Source organism: Glandiceps talaboti, chromosome 8, assembly GCF_964340395.1.
Source record: "Glandiceps talaboti chromosome 8, keGlaTala1.1, whole genome shotgun sequence".
NCBI classification, from domain to species: domain Eukaryota; kingdom Metazoa; phylum Hemichordata; class Enteropneusta; family Spengelidae; genus Glandiceps; species Glandiceps talaboti.
In genome coordinates this window covers 26,039,062-26,062,382 of record NC_135556.1, presented here as the reverse complement: position 1 = coordinate 26,062,382, position 23,321 = coordinate 26,039,062, and the positions used below count along the sequence as shown (strand labels likewise).

At 36.8% G+C, this 23,321-nt stretch overlaps 1 protein-coding gene across 1 annotated transcript; it reads left to right on the top strand.

Moving 5' to 3' along the window:
* The first annotated feature begins 18,569 nt into the window (after window positions 1-18,569).
* On the top strand, window positions 18,570-19,515 carry LOC144438432 (uncharacterized). The gene is made up of 2 exons (XM_078127455.1): window positions 18,570-18,737; window positions 19,274-19,515. Exons 1-2 carry the CDS (start codon window positions 18,584-18,586, stop codon window positions 19,501-19,503), a joined length of 384 nt encoding a protein of 127 aa, XP_077983581.1. The 5' UTR covers window positions 18,570-18,583; the 3' UTR covers window positions 19,504-19,515.
* The last annotated feature ends 3,806 nt before the right edge of the window (window positions 19,516-23,321 follow it).

Sequence of the window (23,321 nt, the reverse complement as noted above, 5' to 3'; positions counted from 1 at the left end):
TATATATATATATATATATATATATATATATATATATATATATATATATATATATATATATAACTCGGTGAGTATCAATCTGCTAAGACAGTGCTCTATACCGCAGTGGCAGAGCGTAATAGTTTTGGTAGTACTGGAACTCTTTCTTGGGTGTAACTCGGAGTTTCACGCATATTGCGATCATCAGACACTCTGATGTGTCTGATGATCGCAATATGCGTGAAACTCCGAGTTACACCCAAGAAAGAGTTCCAGTACTACCAAAACTATATATATATATATATATATATATATATATATATATATATATATATATATATATATATATATATATATATATATATATATATATATATATATATATATATATATATATATATATATATATATATTTGTTAGGCAGCGTCTATTTATCTATTTTTTCCAATTAGCATTGATTGGTTCATGATTTTCAACAAGCAGTGTTTGGGACCATAACATTGACACTTGTTGTTGACTACTCTCCAACACTGCCCTAACCTCACTATCTTTGGCACCATTAGCAGAAGAGTAATTTATTAAGTAATGTTTGATATCAGAATGTGTTGTTTCTTTTGTATTCATGTAGGAAATGAAATTCCATTGTTTGGTGTAGTTACACACATTGACTTTGCACAGCATGAACCGAACAGTGCAGTGATACAACGACAACGCCTTGCAGACGACACTGGAATTGATATTTCTCGCATCTTTACGATTGCCAATTTCGACAGTTTCGTAGAATCCGCACATCATGACCCGGAAAGAGATAGAGATGCATTGGTTATACTGCACAAAATCTTAGAAGGAGCCAAACAGTTCAAGGAAGGAGGAGTTATACGTTTATGAATCACCACTTTAAGTACAAAGTAAAAACTTTTTAAAGGGGAACTAATAGACTTGCCAAGCCCTTGGGATTTCTTAAGTCTCGTACACTTTTTTGAAAACAGTTTTGTAAAGTAAAATATCCAACATTGTTTTTAAAAATTGTCCCAGGCTATAAACGTTCCCCTCATTGTTTCGCAATCAAACGCTCAGGTCATTACTTCACATAAAAGAACACACTTGTGTTAACAATGTTTTATTTAAGTAAAGAATTTAAAAAGGCCGGAGGCTTGAGCAAGTCTAGCTAACACACAAACACACACACACATCTAGCTAACACACACACACACACACACACACACAAATCAGTGATAGTTTTAAGGAAAATATTTCAAGTACCATCAAATCCCACAATAAAACAGTCAGCACAGACTGTCCAGAAGAACCCAATAAATCCTGTAGCTGTAGAGATCGTATTAACCAATGTCTGCCCAACGGCAATGCCTATAAATCAATGTAATATACAGCACACAATTTAGAACAAATAAAAACGACACAAAACTGTACTTTGGACTAAACAGAGTACACTACAAACGACAATTCTCAAACCACAAGACTTCAATTTAGCACAGAGTTAACCAAACACATTTGGAGCCGGAAAAGAAAGAATCAACCATTGCAATACTGAATAGGTTAACATCACCTAAGCAGCGGCTTACACAAATGACTCAAAACTTTATAATCTGTATACAACTGAGAAACCATGCATGATAAATGCTAACACCATGCTGTTATGCAATGAATATACACACATGTTATGTGTACATGGACACTGACAAATATATATATATATATATATATATATATATATATATATATATATATATATATATATATATATATATATATATATATATATATATATATATATATATATATATATATATAGTTTTGGTAGTACTGGAACTCTTTCTTGGTTGTATGTATGTATATATATATATGTATAGCTTTGGTAGTACTGGAACTCTTTCTTGGTTGTATGTATATATATATATATATATATATATATATATATATATATATATATATATATATATATATATATATGTATTTATGTATATTCATATAAGTCTAAGTGTCTCATTGACGACTGATGATCGCTGACGAAGCGTGAAACTTTGAGTAACAACTTCTAACATAATTAATTAAGTATATATATATATATATATATATATATATATATATATATATATATATATATATATATATATATATATATATATATATATAAACAGACAAAGATGCAGAATGAAGGCAACCACTAGAAAGAATTTTTTTGTGGCTTCTATATAATCCAGATTCATCATTTGCAACAGTATCAAATTTGACATTATCAGTAAGATAATAGTTGCAAATTATTTGAACAATATTTAAGCGGTCTATAATCTGAAGCTTGAAAATACATCATCTAAATACTGTCAAGTACATGTACATATACACCATCTAGACAGTCACGTACACATACATTATCTAGACACTGTCAAGTACACATACATCATCTAGACACTGTCAAGTACACATACACCATCTAGATACTGTCAAGTACACATACACCATCTACACACTGTCAAGTACACATACACCATCTACACACTGTCAAGTACACTTACATCATCTAGACACTGTCAAGTACACATACATCATCTAGACACTGTCAAGTACATATACATTATCTAGACACTGTCAAGTACACATACATTATCTAGACACTGTCACGTACACATACATCATCTAGACACTGTCAAGTACATATACACCATCTAGACACTGTCAAGTACACATACACCATCTAGACACTGCCAAGTACACATACACCATCTAGACACTGTCAAGAACACATACATTATCTAGACACTGTCAAGTACACATACATCATATCTAGCTAATGTCAAGTACACATACATCATCTAGATACTGTCAAGTACACAGCACACTTCTATACATCTTTTAACTTATATTCTGTATGGGTTAAATCATGCAGAAAAGTATCATTAAAAGAAGTAGTCAGACTGTCCGAACCTACATTTTGATAAGTATTTCAACCGACCAATGGAACCTACGTTATGTGTATATTACCATCTTTTTTATTAAAGCTTCTCATATTTATTTCCATCTTTATTGTCTGTGTTCGATGGCGTTCTCTGCCAGGCTCTCCAGTCTGTCACCTTATCAGTGGAACCCTACGGAATATGTACAACCATTCTTATAGTCTTTACCTCTGCAAGCCAACTGTAAATGTTAATCCTAAGCTGACGTGTGCCTTTAAAGGTGGGACTGCACATTATTTATAGCGCCCTCTTGTGCTGCTTTCCTGATGGGTTATTTCGAACTTGTGTTTTCGTCTCGTGATATAATTGAAACACTTAGAACTGTGGTCACATGCACAGACTCCAAAACTATTTACGTGACAAAGTCTATATTTGCACTGTGCCTTTATTAAAATTTATTAGTTGAATACGATTTAATAGGAATGCAACTGTGACATGACCCCTTTCCAAATACTCTTGCGTACGGCACCAAAATCACACTGTTTTACAACCGATCGACAACATACTCAGCGATGGACTGACACTTCAGTATCGGATATAAGACAATTCAATGTCGGACTTAACACATAGATTAAGCATTTTTGCTAAACTTCGTTGCTTCGAGAAGGCAGCAAACGAAGTGGAACGTTTGGTTCAGAATATAGTGAATTCACATGACTGTACTCAAGGAAAAGTAACAGTCGAAAGGTACAAACAGGGCAGAGATGTTTCAAGCGACCATTTTGATTGTGATACACATACCGTTATCGTTGTGATCGATCCACGTCAAAGTAGGGTTTGCATTTCGCCAAATACAAGAGACAGACAGATTGACCACAGGAACGAGTTGGAAAGACTTTGTGAGAAGTTTACAAAACCCAAAGGTAGGTTTATACAAGGCTTGTAATTATATAGTAGCAATACCAATAATTGCTGGTTGTTTAAACACCGTACATCGGTGTTCTGAATGTCTACGAAGGCGTAAGGTACACGGTGTACAGTTTGTACTGTAAAGTAGAAGTCTACGTTTCAGACAGTATATGAGCGGAGTTCGTCTGTTGAAGTGACTATTGATAAGAAACATAGTCTTCAAATTCGATTTGTTACCTCCACATATTGATAATGATCAAGCTATATAGATTTTCTTTCTTCAAATTGATCGGATGGCGTATTATAAATCCAGCATTGGCCTTCTGTTAATTAGTTCCCGTATACTAGCTTATGTTATGCTATAACTGTGACCAAAATGACTATGTGTTTCTAAAGTAGCACTTGATAACCGATACGTTATCTCAAGTATTCAAACTCGTCATTATCAACCTGTGGTGAAAATTGGTCCATTCGTTTGCAATGCACAACATCAGGATTTCCCACGTTTTGAACATGATAGCTATGTTTAAAGTGTAAACCAGAGTGTAGTTATAATGATATAGCTATTGTCGTTTTAATTAAATGTTTAAATCAAGATGGTTAGTGGCTGGCTTGGAATCTGCAGGTTGCAGTTCGAACCACGTCGCTACCGTTTTGTTTCTGAATGACTAAACTCCTTGGGCAAGGTTTTAACTACGACTGTACCAGTAACCCAGCTGTATAATTAGGGACCTGGTAGGATAGAGGTTGCAATGTGAATGTTCTAATCTTTGCGCTTGAGAGGCTGCAATGGATTGCATGCTCCCCAGGGGAGTTGAGGAAGTATAAAGTTCCATTCCCATTCAAGCATATATTCTACTAACAACTTTGGATAAAGGCACAGTACAAACGTACAGGGTCGTTGTGTCGGTATAGATCCTTACCAGGGGTAATATTTGTAAAGCGCTTTGAGCATTGTGTGGGAAAGCGCCATATCAAAAACCAACATCATTAGGTCTAAAATACTAGAGAACTCACAAGACATATTTTCCCTGGGAACTTGGGGAAGGCGGTCTTAGCTTCTTACAGAGCCATGCCTAAGTTGAAAAGAAAACCCCGAGTATGTACTGTATTCAGCTATCAGGCACTCTAAACAAATTTAATTACAACTTTAACAATATTATGCAGATTGCTTATCATAATCAGCGTCATACAAAGCCAGCAGACACACGTTTGGATCAGAACAGGAAGATTGTTGGTAATTTCTTTACACTGTAAGCTCTAGTGTGCACAAATTTCACTGTAAGCTCTAGTGTGCACAAATTTCACCATTGGATTTGATAACCATATACTTATCGTGCGTTATACAAGTGCATTTATATCAATTTGATATACTTGTCATTTTGGGAATTGTTGAAACATAGATTATTGAAGAATTCACTGTATGTAAATTTTGTAACTTCGAATTTCTAATCTTTCAGGTTCAATCTTGATCATCCTTTACGGTGATGTTCGAAAGTCCAGAGACCTTGGAGATAAAATTGTCACAAATGCATGGCTTAGAACTTGGAGATACAATGATGTGCAGGCACATACTCTAGCAACAAACGGCAGAATATTCTCCGTCGTCAACGAATTCAACGACAAACAGAAAGAAACACTCATTGACTATATCAACAAACTAATATTAATTCCATCTTGTAGACGTGTTTCAAACGTGTTAGTAATTGGTAGAGGTCGCCACTCTCACTTACGTGATCGGTTTCAGAGCAACCCATTGCTGAAAACTTCAACTCTCAAACGAAAACGCCATTTCATTCTCGAGGGTACAAAACAGCTGCCATACGCTGCAAGGCTCATAGATAGTGAAAATTCAATCATCAATTCCTATTTTGTGTTCCTTCCCGATGAATCTATCGACTGTCGTTCTAGTGGAACACATTCTATACAACATTACACATATGACACACTAAGCGCGAAACAATTTGTAGGTAGCGGCTTCAGCAACTCGATAAATCTTGGTTGCTTAACGTTATCACGTATGTTTTGGATGAAACGTTTCCCTACCTTTGATAGAGTCATACTGATATGTAACTGCGAAGAATGCTTCTGTGATATCTTGGACAAGAATGAAGAAATCAGGAATCATATAGAGAGCCAGCTAAGTAAGTTACTAGTCAAATTGTGATACATAATACATTTTTGGTTCTAAAATGTTATTTCAGCATCAGCGGTACTATGCGGTCCGAGAAACCATATTTCTAAGGATTATATTCGTTGTCTACCCAATCAAGATCAGACTATGCTTTCGAATAACATATTGAATTTATGTATTTGTTCTATGCTTTATAGAGATTCGAACATATAGGTCGCACCTCACACCACATGGTGTATCGATGATTATATCATAACTCTGATTCAATTTTGTCTCCTTTCATCAAAAGGCAAAACACAATCTCCCATTTCTATTTGCAGGAAGACTACACATAAGGTTGAACGGCGATGTCCTGCCCCTGATTACAAATGATGTAAAATCTCGTCCATCAATGTCGAGGGCTTATAGAAGTATTCTACATAGTATAAACTGGGAAACAGCAGTGACGGATGAAGAGACAAGTAAAAAGAAGGCACACTTGGAAAAACTTAGATATGATCCATTCATCATGAAGTTATATGCTATGTATGCATTTCAGCCTTCGTTGATACCGAGAGGTAAAATATTCATATATATATAATCATTATAGTTAACGATCTAGGCTTATGACATATGATTAGTATAATGTATAGTTCTGCATCTCATTTCTCTAATGTTATGTTTCTGGCCTAATTGCCAAAATTGATATTTGTAGATAAATATTATTATGTCAAACTTACCAGCCCTACATTATCAATATCAAAGAGATATTCCATTAGGGTTGTCGGTGGCCGAGTGGTTAAACCACCTGCCTCTTACCACTGCATGCCATGGGGTTCGAACCCATTCAGGGTTTGATTAATTTTACCACGCTGTTAGTAAGAAGAGTTCAACTTGACTCAACCAAACAATCTATTGAATTTGTGCATTTCCACTGTTTTTGTTTCTTTGTTTCAGTATTGGCGGAGAAACAGTCTCGCCGACTGTAACTACAAGTGATGATTATATGGAAGAGGATTGAGAGAGAAAGAGAGTGAAAGAGAAAGAAAGACAGAGAGAGAGAGAAAGCGAGAGAGGATGATGGCGATATTAGTCGAAAATAAATTGCCTCGAATTTACATATTGTAAACTGCAATACGTCACGTACAACCATTAATTACAGTGCGGTTTATATATATATTAACATTTATTGTGCACTATTAAAATATGAGAATTTTTTATCGAAGAATGAAAACAATAACACATGATCTTTAGATGTGGCAATTACAACAAATAAACAAACAAACACATCGCAAGTGAAGTCTAGGTCAAATAGAGGGTAGTAAGTCAAGACAGTATCTCTTGGTGAATGTTATCATGGGGACAATGCTTAGTGGAGTATTGATGCTAGTATATGAATGTTAATCATACATCACTGCCAGGAGATGTACATCTAACAATTCCAAGACATGTATCATACCCTCCATATTTTCCTGTGTTGACGTACAGGATTATTCTCTTACTGGTTACTGGGGTCAGTGGCAGTGTCAATGAACTTGGGGGCTGGGAAGAAATCATTTTGGTCAAAAAATATTTGCAGCCCCCCCCCCCCCCCATTCGCGCTCTCAAAGAATTCATGCCCCCCCCCCCCCCGAAATGGACTAAGAATTTTCGTTTTTCGTACCCCCCCCCTCCCGGCTACACATATTTTAATGTGTAATTATACTGTACACCCCCCCCCCCCCCGGCTCCACTTCAGAGATGTACAGTATGGTACACTACATTAAACTTAAAGCGTCCATACGAGAGATTTCTTTACAACTATATATTGGGCCTTGCGAAAAAAGTACTTTGGCAGCAGGGTTTTATCTTTCAATCTTGATTCTGGGCAGAAACAGTATCCTCCATGATATGTACTATAGTGGGGAGGGGTGTCCTCCCACAGTGAGCACTTCTTTAAAAATACAGACGTGTAGGCGGCCATGTAATGGCACAAAACCTCAAACCATACATAGTATCGAAAGCCATAGAGTACTTGACAATTGTCTTCAATACTCCGATTTTACTCAAGTCAAATACATCATTATACAAGTGTGTGGCTATATTACCTACACTTTAACTTACCTATTCAGAGATATTTTGGCAGACACACACATTTGTTTGGCTATTGACTGCCTTAGAATGAAATGTACAGTACGGTAGGTAAATGAAGCGTACAATTTTGCAAACTACTTAGGTTAACGACTGGTCCTGAGGTTGAATGTTCAAAGGCGAGAGAGAGAGAGAGAGAGAGAGAGAGAGAGAGAGAGAGAGAGAGAGAGAGAGAGAGAGAGAGAGAGAGAGAGAGAGAGAGAGAGAGAGAGAGAGAGAGGGAGAGAGAGAGAGAGAGAGAGGGAGAGAGAGAGAGAGAGAGAGAGAGTGAGTGAGTGAGAGAGAGAGGGAGAGACAGACAGACAGACAGACAGACAGACAGACAGACAGACAGACAGACAGACAACATTTCAAATCAACACCGGTAGATAGAGTGTTGCTAATCTCGTACATGTCAACATTATGTCAACATTTTAACAACTAAAGTCCCTGGGCATTTGTCACCATAATCTAAATCCCACGCTCGGGACGCTTTTGGCTAACATCATGATGTTCAGGCATGGTTAGAACAATTTTCGATTGAAGGGGAAAATATCATGACATCAGTTTTTGATATTCCATCCGAATAAGTCAGCCAACTGCGACAAATTCAAGATCTGCATGCTGCTTTTTTGCATCTCAAAGTCAAACCTCCATGTTAATATTTCAGTAAAATATGTGACTCCAGGTGTGGAAACAAGACAGACAAAAAGTTAAAGACAAATAAATGAACAGAAGTCTAAATACAAGAAATCACATTCAGGAGCGTGGATCTCTCTTTCACTTTCCGAGACTTTACTACTGACTACAGCATATTGTTTAACTTTGATCTACGACTGTAGATCTTACACTTAGTGGCCATTTTTATCAGTGTACCAATTTGTCTGCTTTGTAATTGTTTCTTCTCCAAACTGCTCTTTGAAGTAGAAGTGTACATCAAAGTAACTACACGTAGACCGCTTCACCTATTGCAAAGATGACTCATCCTTTAAACAGTACAAAAGAATTTCAATTGTCACGCCACCCTCAACTTTTCTTATTTGTCCTAACTACTGTGTAATGTTATTGGCTCATGTGATGAGGAAATATGATAAAGGGTTATTTCTATGCTGACCTCTACAGTGTTTATGTGGCAACCTTCCCTCTTCAAGTCTTTGGCAAAGGAAATCGAGAATTACATTTTGTCTGGTTTGCAGACGTTGAGATTTAATAATTCATATTTTTTTGGAAAATTGGAAAATGCATTGATCGATTCATAAATAATGTATTCATACGGATGAAAATAAACCCGACAACTTTTAGGTTTACTTCTTCTTTCTTTCATTGCCACGTATACATTTGAAGTAAACAGACACCTTTGCAATTTAGCTAACAAACAAAGTTAGAGGGGTTATAAATAGTAGTCCAGGTTAAAATGTCAAGAATGTGGTTTAACACATTAATCGATATCATCAAATAACTAACGTTTAGTCTACATCATTACAATTTGATTTATTTGACTAAGATTCTACATTTGGGCAACACGTGGACATTTTTACCGATCAAGAGTTCTGATGCCAATTAATCATGCCGTGACAAACAAAAGAAGCATTCACTCAAAACTTGAGAAATACAAGCAGTTGCAGTTTAACGGTATAAATAGAAAACAAGTATCGGTTAATGTTTTTTATCATTGTAGTATAAACAGAATAATACATCATAGCCTTTCTATTATAGAGAGGCTGTGAATAAATGGTGGAACGATAAATCAGATAACTTGCCAAGTGGGTAAAGTCAGTCTATCCCTTGGCCTAGCTAGCGCCTATTGGTACTAACAACTGTGCAACCTGTAGGTTCTAAGAACTGTAACAACTGGGCCAAAAATGTAACTGTGCATGTACCTATATACCATCCCATTATACCATCTGTACACTCAAATGTTAAGTTTAAGTTTAATCCCAGTTGACTAAAAGACATCGTTGAGGGCGCTTCTTAGAGTGGGGTTTTATACTGAGTTAAATCACTGTCGACTACGGCGTGGTTAGGGCGCTCCCTACGGTGGGGATGAGTTTGATCACTGTGATTTCGATAGTTTTATTGAAGGCACAGCTTAGAATTGGGTTATAAAACGAATTAATCGCTGAGTGTTGACTATGATGTAGTTGAGGGCGCTACTTACAACGAGGTTAAAAATAGAGTCTTAATGTTTGTTCACATAGTTCTTGATAATAAGTATGGAACTAAGACAGTGGTCACACGTACTTAATACTAAAAAGACGTGTAGTTTATAGGGGTTAGGGGTTAGGATTTGTAAATATTTCTGTTCTGGTCTTTATTTGACCAACTAGAAAGCAGATACATACTGATCAAGTGGTCTAATTTTTAGGCGTCCCTGCCCACCAATACAAATATGACTACTATGTCAGTCAGACCATTAAATGTCCTTGGCGCAAAGTAGTAAAACACCTTAATAACATCTCCGACACTAGAACTCATTTTGACTCTGTAACTTTTTTTGTGTTCTGAAATAACTAAATTTCTTCATTTCTTGAAAGTACATGATGTAATAACTAAATTAAAGCTAAACACGTCTAGGAACACGTAAAGGAAGACTTCATATGAACTTTAACTTTTGATAAAGTGTCCTACGGGTCAGTGCTTCTGTTTTCGGTGTCATAGCTACCCCATCAATGAGTAACTTCACCTTAGGTCATTCATATGACACACAGCCTTAGTACCTTCGCATTCAAAACGCATATTGATTTCCATTATGCCGCAACATAAAGTAATACTTTTCTCGAAGCTTACGTCATTTACTCGTGCCAAGAGTGAAGTTCATCGGCTGCTAAATGGTGTATTTACGTCCCGTACCAACGAGAGTACCCTAGATGTCGTGATACAAAGCTACAGTGATAAGTATTCAGAAGATTCAAGTTTCACGACTGTAACTCCAGTAGTAGTTTTAGACGCAAGACAGACTCGACCACTGATCACCCCTGACCAAGGAGACAGGCAATGTGACCACCGGGACGAAATTGAGAAACTAACACGCACATGCAGTAGACCCCCAGGTTAGTATCACCGACAGTTCATTCTTAATTCACTCACATTTTACGAAACAGTAACATTCAATTGCTTATGAATGGTCGACAAAATACGTCTGTCATAGGGTTTCAGGTAGACGTAGAAAAGTGTACTTTTGTGAAATATGGTTATAGCCAGTCTGTAGTTAGGTTAGCAATGTAAATAACAGTCTATCATAATTTGACATTTTGTTTTATGAGACAGTAGTGTCAAAAAAACTCTTTTTGACACGTTGAATACAGTTTTGACAACTTTGACAACCGTACACCCTGGCCTATAAGATATGCTCAGCGCCACCTGAGTTTGATAGATAAACGTCGCAAAAATGCCCATGATTTGGTAGGCTATTTTATTCACATGTCAAAGTACCCTACCGGAGTCATTGTATTTGAAACGAATATAGCGCCCTCTGCATCAAACTTGACTGTTGAGACTGTTGAGAACCAACTAACTGATGTGGAAATAACGGAACGATGATTGCTCTAAAACTAAGTTTGAAGCTAGAAATCGTCACAAAGTCTGTCATCCAAGCATGTTGACAATGCAGTGATTAGTTATAAAGTGTAAAACATTTTATTTAAATGAATGGGAACGATATGAAAAACACAACCATGTTTTATTAATTGTGCATGTGCATAAACATCCATCTGGAGTCGCGTCATGAACACTTTGTAGGAAAATATAGGCACTACAAACTCTCGTTTACAAAATTGTGTTCTGTTGTTATTTTAGGTTCCATTCTAATTATGATCTATGGTGACCAATCATCCAAGTCCCTCGATGAAAATGAAACTGTATCACCAAGATTGATGAGATCCTGGAAGTTTCATGACAAAATAGCCTTTAACCTTGCTAATAAGGGTAGATGTTTTACAATATGGGAGAAATTGAACGAAAAACAGGAAGAACTGATAGTAAAATACATACAAGATGTAAGTTACCTGCCAATCATTGATACTAAAATTGATGTTCTCGTTCTAAGCCCTGATGAACAGTCGTTCGCCGTGTACCAAAACACTCTTCACAATCATTCTCTTTTACTTCGCCAATCATCACGTTGTGCGAACGAACTTCAGGTTGATACATACGAGCCTTTCGTTACTCTGCCACCAAGGAGAGGAAAAAGTCGACCACAGTTAAAGATTCACAGACCCCAGTGCTACAAGTTCCCCTTTCATAAGTCTGGCAAAGATGAATCTGATAACAAGAAGAATTGGAATCGTGTCATAGCTGATTCGTGCAAGCAATATGGCTTAAAAGACTCCTTTGATGTCATCGTTCTTATTGCAGACTCAGATTCATGTTTCTATAAGTTAATAGACGCCACACAAGGTATGTTAATAATTGTAGTCATCATGATTTGCATGTTTTGGCCTTATCATTATTTACTCCACGTTTTGACTTGATTAACGTTTCAGCCATTATGATATAAATATTAAACCAATAATATTGACAATATCTGTTAATATATAATATACACATACTTGTAACCGACAAAATGAGTTTCAATGAAATATACACACATGACAGAATGCATTTTTTGCTAGTTTCAAAATTTTGCGTCTATATCGTATTTATATGAAAGTTCCCTTTCCCAGAGTTGTTATCGTGTTTCTATTTATTCTACTTGTTCCTTGAAATATCCCTTTTAGTAAACCTTCTTTTCTTACATATTTAACTTTCCGTTACAAGTCCTAGACTATCAGACCATTTTTTGCTCTTTGTATTTCTTAACAGCTGGAATGTCTACAAGAGTTCACATTCTACCACCTGTCACGAGTTCAACATTTACGAGGAGAGAAGTCTTTCGATACTTTCTCCAGTCAAGTAACTGGGAACACCAGGAGAAAAGCCGGTCCCAGCCTGACAGCGATTTCAACTCTGACCTCAATGCATTTTGGCTATCGTATTTATTGTACAGAGACGCAGGTGAGGTAGATAATTTGAACTTTGCAGAAACACTTGACATTACTATCTTCAGTAAACTTAGTAGCAAATGTGTAATTTTAAAAACTTTTTTTTTTCAGGGAGTATTTTGGTTTTAAGTATTACCAGTATTTGTGTTAGACTTCCAGCCTTAGTATATACTCAGACCACTTTTAGTGGTCTGAGGTATATATGCCTGTGTGATTGTTATTATTCACAAGTTATTAAGTATGCTGTATAGGTTATTCATTTGCACATTTATTTTCGTTGATAATATGTCATTAACTCCGATGTCGAATATCCAGGCCTTGAATGGCGCACCTTTTAATGATCAGCATGTAATAGATGGGGATTTGAATGTTTTAGCTTTGTTATTGCAGGTGTAAGTGACAGTGGTAGACGTGATAACAAAATAACTTGTTTTGAGGGCGCCCTAGGAGAAGGTGGCCCTTGTCTGGGATCAATTGTACATGCGGTATGTATATTTTGTATATATGCTACCCCCTCAGACCATAACAGAGGACCGCAAAGAGAGAGAGAGAGAGAGAGAGAGAGAGAGAGAGAGAGAGAGAGAGAGAGAGAGAGAGAGAGAGAGAGAGAAAGAGAGAGAGAGAGAGAGAGAGAGAGAGGGAGGGAGGGAGGGAGGGAGAGAGAGAGAGAGAGAGAGAGAGAGAGAGAGAGAGAGAGAGAGAGAGAGAGAGAAGAGAGAGAGAGAGAGGTCTGAAATGTCGCTGTAATTTAAAAAGCTGATTACAAAACGACGATGTGGAAAGGTATTTACTTTTGTAAGGCTAATTTATAGTGAGTGGTCTGAGGTTATAGCTGTACGTGTATTATTAAATAAGACTGTGTATACTTATACTTATACATACCAAGATCGGGGTATAAATTCCACCATATGATAGCGTGGCTTTCGCATGGTATGATTTGCCTTGTTGGTGTGTTTTTGTAGGAAGTACCTTCTTGCAAAGTTTTTAATAGCAAGTATGCTGATTCCTCACCATATGAGTATTCTTGCAAAAGAGCATTTTTTCTTTAAATAAGTAGCTCACGATGCGACATTGCACCTTGATTCCGGTCACGTGATTTGCTAGCATCCCTTGAACTCTTTCTTTTAACGGTTGTATGTTGGTCACTTCCAGAAACAAATTGGAGACACAAGATAAGGGGTTGTATACGTAGTCTTTAAAACTAATAAACAATTTGAGGGCGTGCTAACATTCATAATCAGGTTATAGTTTGAGGGCGTGCTAACATTCAAAATCGAGAAAGAAAGAATTCAAGGGATGAAACAAAAGAAATTGCAGTCGGAAACCCTTGATTACTTCAGATGGCGACTGACAGTGAGGATTTAAGTGTATGAACCATGTAATGTTTTCATTGTGTTTTGACTCCACAGGCCTTGCTGGCAGCAAACACCGCCAAGGAAAAGTACACAGACTTTGGGGATCACAATTTCCAAAGAACTCGTACGGATCCAATCATACACAGTTACAAGTCCTCCATTTTCAAGCGTGCAGAATACCACATTGATGGATCCCAATTACAAAATGCATGTTGCACCGAAACTGTAACTGGGGCTGTTGCCCAAATGACAGATCACACTAATATTGATGACGTAATTAGCCACCAAGATGTGGACTTTGAAATAATAGACGAACACTTTGCAAAGGAGCCAACTCAACGTGAAACCTTACGTCGGCCGCACAAAGGCATGGAGCCAGTTTCACTTTTATCGGTTTGTCCATTAGATGGCGGGGAAGACGGCGAGCTTAACTCATCTGTCAACGTTTACTCATCAAAACCAAAGGACATGAACTATTCTCGGGAGCCTATTGGTCGGTTTAACGTAAAAAATACCAGGACTGACGGCAGAGGAAGAATCGCTCCACTATTTGATGAGACATCTGCACATGTAACTGTCAAACCAAAAAAGTTCAGCGACACACAGGAGATACATTCTGCAAACATTTTCCTCCATTACTGCCAACGAGATATCCCCCACCAAATCAGCATGAAATTTCAAGGTAAGAAACACAATTCCAAAATGTCTTTACATCTTTACATCATCCTACTCTTTACGTTTGGAAACACTCCATTTGTCGGTATAGAAATGATGGATATATACTACCTATAAAGAAAGAACTCGATTCGGCTTACATTATCACAATCCAATGCAAAGTTATGTCTTTCTATTAACTGCTTACTTTTCAGGATCAGACAACTACTTTGGTATCATTTTCCATCCTGAGTACGAAAACGAGGACCAAAAAAGGCATGAATTGGAACCTGAAGTAGACAAGTTAAGTAAGGTTGGAATTCAACGAAGTCGTATTTTTACTGTCGTTGTATCGGCTGATCGCAGTAGTAGTGGTCATACAAATACCACAACCGTTTTGTCGAAGATTTTTGACATGGCATTCACACAAAACTACGAAAGGCCCAGATCTTGCAAAGTTATGTAACCTGGGGACGGAAGTAAACTAATTATTCGGTTTGGCTTGGCTAAATATTGTACTGTAAAGTGAAACAGGTTGTCACTTTTATCAGTTTACCGTGACGACATTTTGTAGACTTTGTAATTCTGATTGATTCTGATTAACTCTGTCGAAGAAAAACTGTGACAAGGAATATTAATGTATTGACGTCTGTGTACAATCATGGTAACAAGTAGTACAAAATACAGCACTATAGATGAATGAATGAGTCAAACCAAATGAAATACTTGGCAACAGAATGTAACGTTTGCTCTTGCCACTGTTTTGTTGTAGTTGTTAACTGTATGTTTTATAGCTACCGTGGTCATCAACTTTGAATACTACAATAATACTGCCAATCTTCGTCGACGAGTCATATGCTTATATTACTCTGACTACTCACCTAGTCTGTAAGGTACGACGTGACGGGGCGCCCCCAAACATCAGGCAACCCCTAACACGTGAGAGGAGGCCGGTGAGGGAGAAAAGTCACGACGTATCTTACAGTCTACTACTCACCGTGACGAGATAGTTCTGTATACCGTACAATATCAATATCTATAGAATTAATACATACTTAAATAAACAAAATACATCAATAAATAATGTAAAGAAATCGGTTATTGAATAGATAAATAAAATAAGAATGAATGAATGGTGAATAAAGAATGACTCGAAATTGGACTAGAGCGCTGACACCTGAGGTCCTGTCTGTTGCTCGTTTGGCATTGGGTATGATAAGTAAATATACAATGACTTATAAAGCGCCAACAATTCAAGTAAGCAATTCAGAGGCGCTGTACACTAGTACACTAGGGGTTTCATTGGATCGGTCTTTATCTGGTGAGATTATCGCTTCTACAGTACAATCTAAATACGCAAACAAACTTACATTTTTATACCGTATAAATACTATATTTTAATTTGAAGACAAAGAAATTACTTGTCTCGGCTTTGATTCAGTGCCATTTCGATTATGCCTGTTCATCATGGTTCAGTGGTCTCACAAAGAAGTTGAACGGTAGATTACAAGTTCTGCAAAATAACACTATAAGATACATACTTAGTGCTGCTCCTAGAACACACATTGGATATAATCAATTTAAACTTGTAGGTATGTTTCCAGTAGAATTGAGGGTTGAGCAATTAAAACTCAATCATATGTTCAACATCATAAATCGTTGTGCTCCTGAGTACTTAATTTGCAATATAGAAATGGTCCATAATCGGCACAGTTATAGAACAAGAGCGAGTGAACTGTCATGTGTAGTTCCAAGAGTCAGTGGTATGGGTAAGAGTTCATTCGCCTACACAGGCATTGGTCTTTGGAATAGTCTCCCCTCTCAGTGAAACATGTCTCATACAGAAATAGTTGTAAAAGTCATGTCAAATCTTTTCTATGGAACAAACTAGAGGTTAAAGAACATAATATTTTTGTAACAATTTAGTCCTTCATCTTTTTAATTGTGAGTCAAATCAAAAGTGTATTTTATAACTCTATTTGGTGTTCTGTCATGTTTACTGTCAGTAATACATTTTTCTGTACCATTGTTGCTACGGCGTGTTTTTAAAAATACTTTTATGTGTTGTCCTCACCGATTGTTTACACCTTGATTTTTAATTTGTAATTGTATAAATTTTTATCTAATAAATTCAAATTCAAATTCAAGTGTGGGTTAATCGAACGGATATGTGAAGTGAAGGCAAGCGAGCACGAAAGCTTTGCGAGAATCTTGTACAGAAGTCACTGTTCAACTTGTATCAGGCTACGTTGACACCGACTCAGAGATGGAATAAACAAATAGAAGTAAAGGTTATATATTTCTTTGTAAAGATTTCACATTTCACAAACATCATTTTCTTAATTTTGCCCACATATTGAGTCCATGGCATGTTCAATAAAGGTTTACATTCCACACGTGTTTTAATTCAAATCGTGGTCTTACACGAAAGGGCTTTGTTTGTATTGATGACGAAGCGACCATGATAGAAAGCTCAAATATGACTTTGATAATTGGATTGTGTCGTTGTGCCACCTTAATAGCGTTACAACATAAATGATGGAAGAATTGAATTTATTAAAAACTGAACTTTCCCTACTTCATTTGTGACCATCTTCGTCTGATATTCCTCAATGTGCAATTACACAAGTAAATTAAATTAAGAGAACGCAATTGCGCTGAAGTAAGGTAACAATATTTATTTAGAGTAAGTTTAAAAGGCGACCGTATTTCTTCTGACTCGTCCGACCTTCAACTGGCGATTCGGAATTAAAACTAACGCCCTATATAGCAGGATTACAAAAATCACGTCATTTAGGCGACTCAACGAGCAAGTATATCAGCGAAAATTGCTGAAATATTGGAACTTTAATGAACAAATGGTTCAAAGTTTCCTATAATTGTCATTTCTAAGTCATATAAACTGCTAAAGTATGATTATGAAATGAAAGTATCGCCATCTTGTAATACATAACCTCTTACACGTACTTTTTAACTTTCGTTTTTTATTTGTAACGTGACCAACAGAGAACCATAGAATTAAGTGAAAGGTGACTTTATGAACGAAACCCAAGAATTACTCAAAGATATCACAGACAAGTAAGACGTTTTTACTTGAATTGTCTGTGGAGATACATAATGGCATTTTAAAAAAATTGTTGTACACGACGTTATGATTGTTGTGACCTCAGACAACTATTTGCAGGAAGCTGTGACACAATGCCACGGTCAGAGTGTCTGATAGTGCTTTACACGTGTCACATTGGTTTACAATAACAAGAGTTGATCCATTCAAAGAAGGGGTGTCCGAAACTATGCAAAGTGATGATGTAAGTGAATAGTTAACTTTCGTTGATTTCAGTATTTTAGTTGTATATACTAGTAACAAAAAATATTGTGTATATATACAGATGTATTCATATCAATTTATTCTTAATTTTCTCTTTTAAAAATTGACTGTTATGTTGCTGTGGACAGTGCCATGTTCCCCTTTATTGGCTCAGTAGCACCAATGCACCACGTGACCCTTGTTAACTGAGTTGACCTTGCTGAGTTACTCGAGCTGTCTACTTTGCAAATCTATAATTATACAACATGGCTGACTCTAATTTGAGAGCTATTTTCTCTGACATTATGCAAAAGTTAGTGGACATGTACAATGCAGGTGACATGAAGGGTATTGCTGAGTATTACACCGAAGATTGTAAGATTATGGCACCTGGCAAAGAAACAGAATTCGGGCGTAAAGGTGAGATTGTATAAATAGCCTAGAGGTCGACGTAACCTCAATTTGATATAGAATCAAGCAACGAGGTGACTTTCCTATACTGTTACCATTGATATAGGTATCGCCACTTAGACTAAAATGGTTTTATAATCGAGTCATTACTCCTTACGTGGAACTATACCTAGCCACGGTAGCTCTGTACACCAAGTTAGGATGACTTTATGAATTTTGACCGAGGCACTTCAAGTGTACATTGTCATAATGTCACATTTACGAGAGAGAGAGAGAGAGAGAGAGAGAGAGAGAGAGAGAGAGAGAGAGAGAGAGAGAGAGAGAGAGATTCGAAAACGAGACTTGCATTGCAGTAGTCAACCAAGAGGCGATCAAATAATTCATTGCCCTTTGACGACTACGTTGCCATGGTGACCACGTAACCACTCACAACAAATGATGAAATTGTTATAAAAGCCTGTGCTACTTATAAAATGTCCTCACTGCCATTTGATGTACCGTGCATTCTGTTACAATTTAGCATTTTTTCTATTCTGCTTTGCTAGCTGCCGAGGAACTTCATGTCAAACTGAAGTCTGAGGGTGGTGCAAAGATTAACTTCAAAATAGAAGAGTGTGGAGGGATTGAAGATGGGAAAACAGCATATATACGAGGAATCTTTGAAATGGTTAAAGAGGATGACTCTATAGCTGACGTTGGCAAAGTTCTTACTATATGGGAGAAAGTCGACGGAGAGTACAAAGTGAAAATAGACTGCTTCAATGGCAACAAGTGAAAATGAATATATTGAAGAGACAAAGTCTACTAACACGAAAATGTATCTTAAAAAAACATACATCAATTGTTAAATAAATGTACTGATATACGGTAATGTACATGTCCTGCACATATTTATGCGTTAGCCTTGTCAGAATACACACATGCATAGATGGGTGGATATATAGATAGATAGATAGATAGATAGATAGATAGATAGATAGATAGATAGATAGATAGATAGATAGATAGATAGATAGATAGATAGATAGATAGATAGACTACGCGCATAAATACATACATACATACATACATACATACATACATACATACATACATACATACATACATACATACATACATACATGCATGCATGCATGCATGCATACATACATACATACGTACGTACGTACGTACGTACGTACGTACGTACGTACACACACACACACACACACACACACACACACACACACACACACACACACACACACACACACACACATACACACACACACACTAGTACAGGCTAAATTAACCCAAAAAACATCTCTGATAATCCAGGCACTACTAAACGCTGTGGTCAATGTAACCAATGTGAATTTATCACCGAAGGTAACACAGTAACCAGCACGACCACCAACAACACTCACAATGTCATAGGTCACATCACATGTACCACTCGTAATCTCATTTATGTCATCACCTGTCAGAAATGTCTTAAACAATACATCGCGGAAACAAAACGAGTATTTAAGAGACGTATTTATGAACATGTCTACACTATTGATAACAGCAAATCGACCCCTGTATCCGAACACTTCAATCAACCCGGGCATAAGCTTACTCACTTTTTATGTTTATGTAAGAAGATGCGTACTACTAACACAAGGGTCAGAAGACAGCATGAACTCTCGTACATCAACAATTTAGACACACTGTCACCCAAGGGTATTAACCGTAAAGAGGGTTAACTTTCCCCCTTTTTGACCACTTTCTTCCTCGCCTTTGTCAACGTACTTTCCATTTATTTTTCAGTCGTCCCCCCCCCCGCCTATTGTCCCCCTTTCCCTTTCAAGCTTGGTGGCCATACTACGTTTCTTTTTAAGCCCACCTAAGGCTACTCTCTTCATTCATATTCAGTTTACCATCCAGGAATACGTTCGAGGTTAGTGAGATCTTTTCACCCTGTAGTCATATTTTACTTCCATATCTGTAGCATTTATTCCAACACTTTTATCCTGTATTCATTATTCATTTTTAGCATTTTGTGACTTTCGATTTTATCCATTTTATCTATTAGTTTTACCCTGAAGAAGGCAAGAAGATTATAGTGACTGGTCGAGACATCTTGAATTTCTACCTCACACTTTGCCAACATTTAGATGTACTCCCACCCACTTCTTTTAACTTCAATTGTCGTAGTTGGACTGAGTCTATTTCTTTAACTAATACATACATACATACATACATACATACATACATACATACATACATCATACATACATACATACATACATACTTACATACATACATACATATCTCAGATCTGTTTTAGTACGCCTATATTTCTTTCTAAACTCCATTTGGTTCTCCGCCCACACTTTATTTCATTACCATGTCAAAATGTAACATTTCTCAACATAAGTTAGCAATGCTCGCACACCAAAGCTGATAATTCTTCCGCGACACTGCGAAATATCCTTCTGACGGCGTGTGCCTTATATGAGGCTGTCGTTAACGAGATGAATCACACCTTATTATTCATGTAAAGAAAAGAAGATTAATAATATAGAATTAAGCTTTTGTTCCAAACAAAAGCTTGAAGATTTTACTGAAATTTTCGACTAAACACTTCAGTCTTTGTCAACATATTGATATACTATTCAGAACACGTGACCACACGGACACGTGAGCCTAAATAAAAGGCCATAGGCCAAGGTGCCTGGATGTTTGTATCGCTCTCGGTCTCTGTTCAATGATGGCTTAAATGTCTTGATGTAAACGGCATCCTTTACTATCCGTTCACAGTGCCTGGTTTCATTGTCAGATTTTTACTTTGCCAAGGTCAACAGAATGTCCTGGTGATGCAATGAGGATATGTTGGGGGACTATTAGTATGTACCACAAATATTACACTCCAAATGTATCAACTCAGCTTGTATTACTTTAAAGTAACTATAAAGGAATACGATTCTCAAATATACATAGCCTAGGCTGCGGTCAGAATTTACAACAGGAGGGGGAGGGAGAAAATGTTTTGGTCAAAAACAATTCGCAGCCCCCCCCCCCCCCTCGCGCTCTCAAAAGATGTCATGCCCCCCCCCCCCCAAAAAAAAAAATGAACCAAGAATTTTCATTAAACATTACCCACAACTCCCTCTTATTTGTACTTGCACACAGAATTTGCATGTAATGTTTTACCCACAACTCCCTCTGATTTGTACTCGCACACATAAAGCTTCAATTCAGACAAATGTCACAATATACAGGGTTTTGTTAAAACATGTTTGTTATTTTCGAATCATACTTTTATAACTAATGAGTTTTTGAATACCCGTGGATTTTCATTGGTTCAACTGTCAATTCTTTTTTGTAGAAGGTATTTTTTAATAAATTTACTAAGACATTCTTGAAAGGCATGCAGAATATTTCCAAGGAAACTAATGAAAATATTTGCACCTGTTATCACTTCACCAGAGATATTGATTTCTCTGAATAGTTAAAACAAACGAAATTTACATGTTAAAACATTCTATACTGACTGACTAACCTGAGTTTGAAGTTGACAAGTATTTTATTCAAAGCACGTGTTTCGTGTAGTTTTTGGTACATTTTTAAAATTAGCTTTCTTTTGTATTCTCAATCGTACTTTTGGTACATATTATTCAAATGTAATTTTCGTGCTTCAAATGTTAAACAATATTGCTTCTTTCGGAAGTTATAAAACAAGGAACATCCAAAATACGAGTCATAGAGAGTTGTGTGTTAAATATTGTACAGTGTGACGACTGGGTCCATCTGAAGAGAAAATCGCGATATATAAAAATAATTCATGTATTAACATAAAGAGGTACGTCTTGTTATTACCTGTCAACTGATTCAAAAGGTCACACATAACACAACAATTGAAGAAAGTAGACACAATCAACAGACAAGAACTACTAAATCAGCGAAAGGTAAAAACCAATAAGAAAGCACCTTAACATCCTACACAAATCATAAAGGTGCAAGTTAGCGCGCCTCCAACACCAATGATTGCATGGGAAAAGGCCGGGATTTGGAATCTATCTTCATCAACAAGAAACACAACAGACTTTTCAACAATTTAACAAGAACCAGGATCACACCAATGCAAAGTATCACGATGTGCAATCTGTAAACACAATGACAGCAGAGTTCGCAGGTCCTGGACCAAACAACACAAAATACACAATTTTCGGACAAATAAACAGCAAAACAACAAACTTAATATATGGTATACACTGTGAGAAGTGACACGTATAATATATGTTTGAGAAACGGGAGATACAATCTACAGTCGCATGCAGAACCAAGGATAAGGAATAAAAACAAAACAGATCATGTGCCAAATCACTTCAACTCAGCCAACCACTCCCTCGCCGCCGACTTCACAATAATAGGCATTGAAAAGATATGGAAGAACAAATCATACAGACTTACACGCGGAAGCTTCTGGATGGATAAAACACTCAGCACATGCAGAAAAAATTAAATAAACCTTCCCTATACATGAGCGATGTTGGTTTTATACGATGGGATGGTCGGAGTCCCCTCATTCCTTTCCATTCGTCTCTCTCTCTCTCTCTCTCTCTCTCT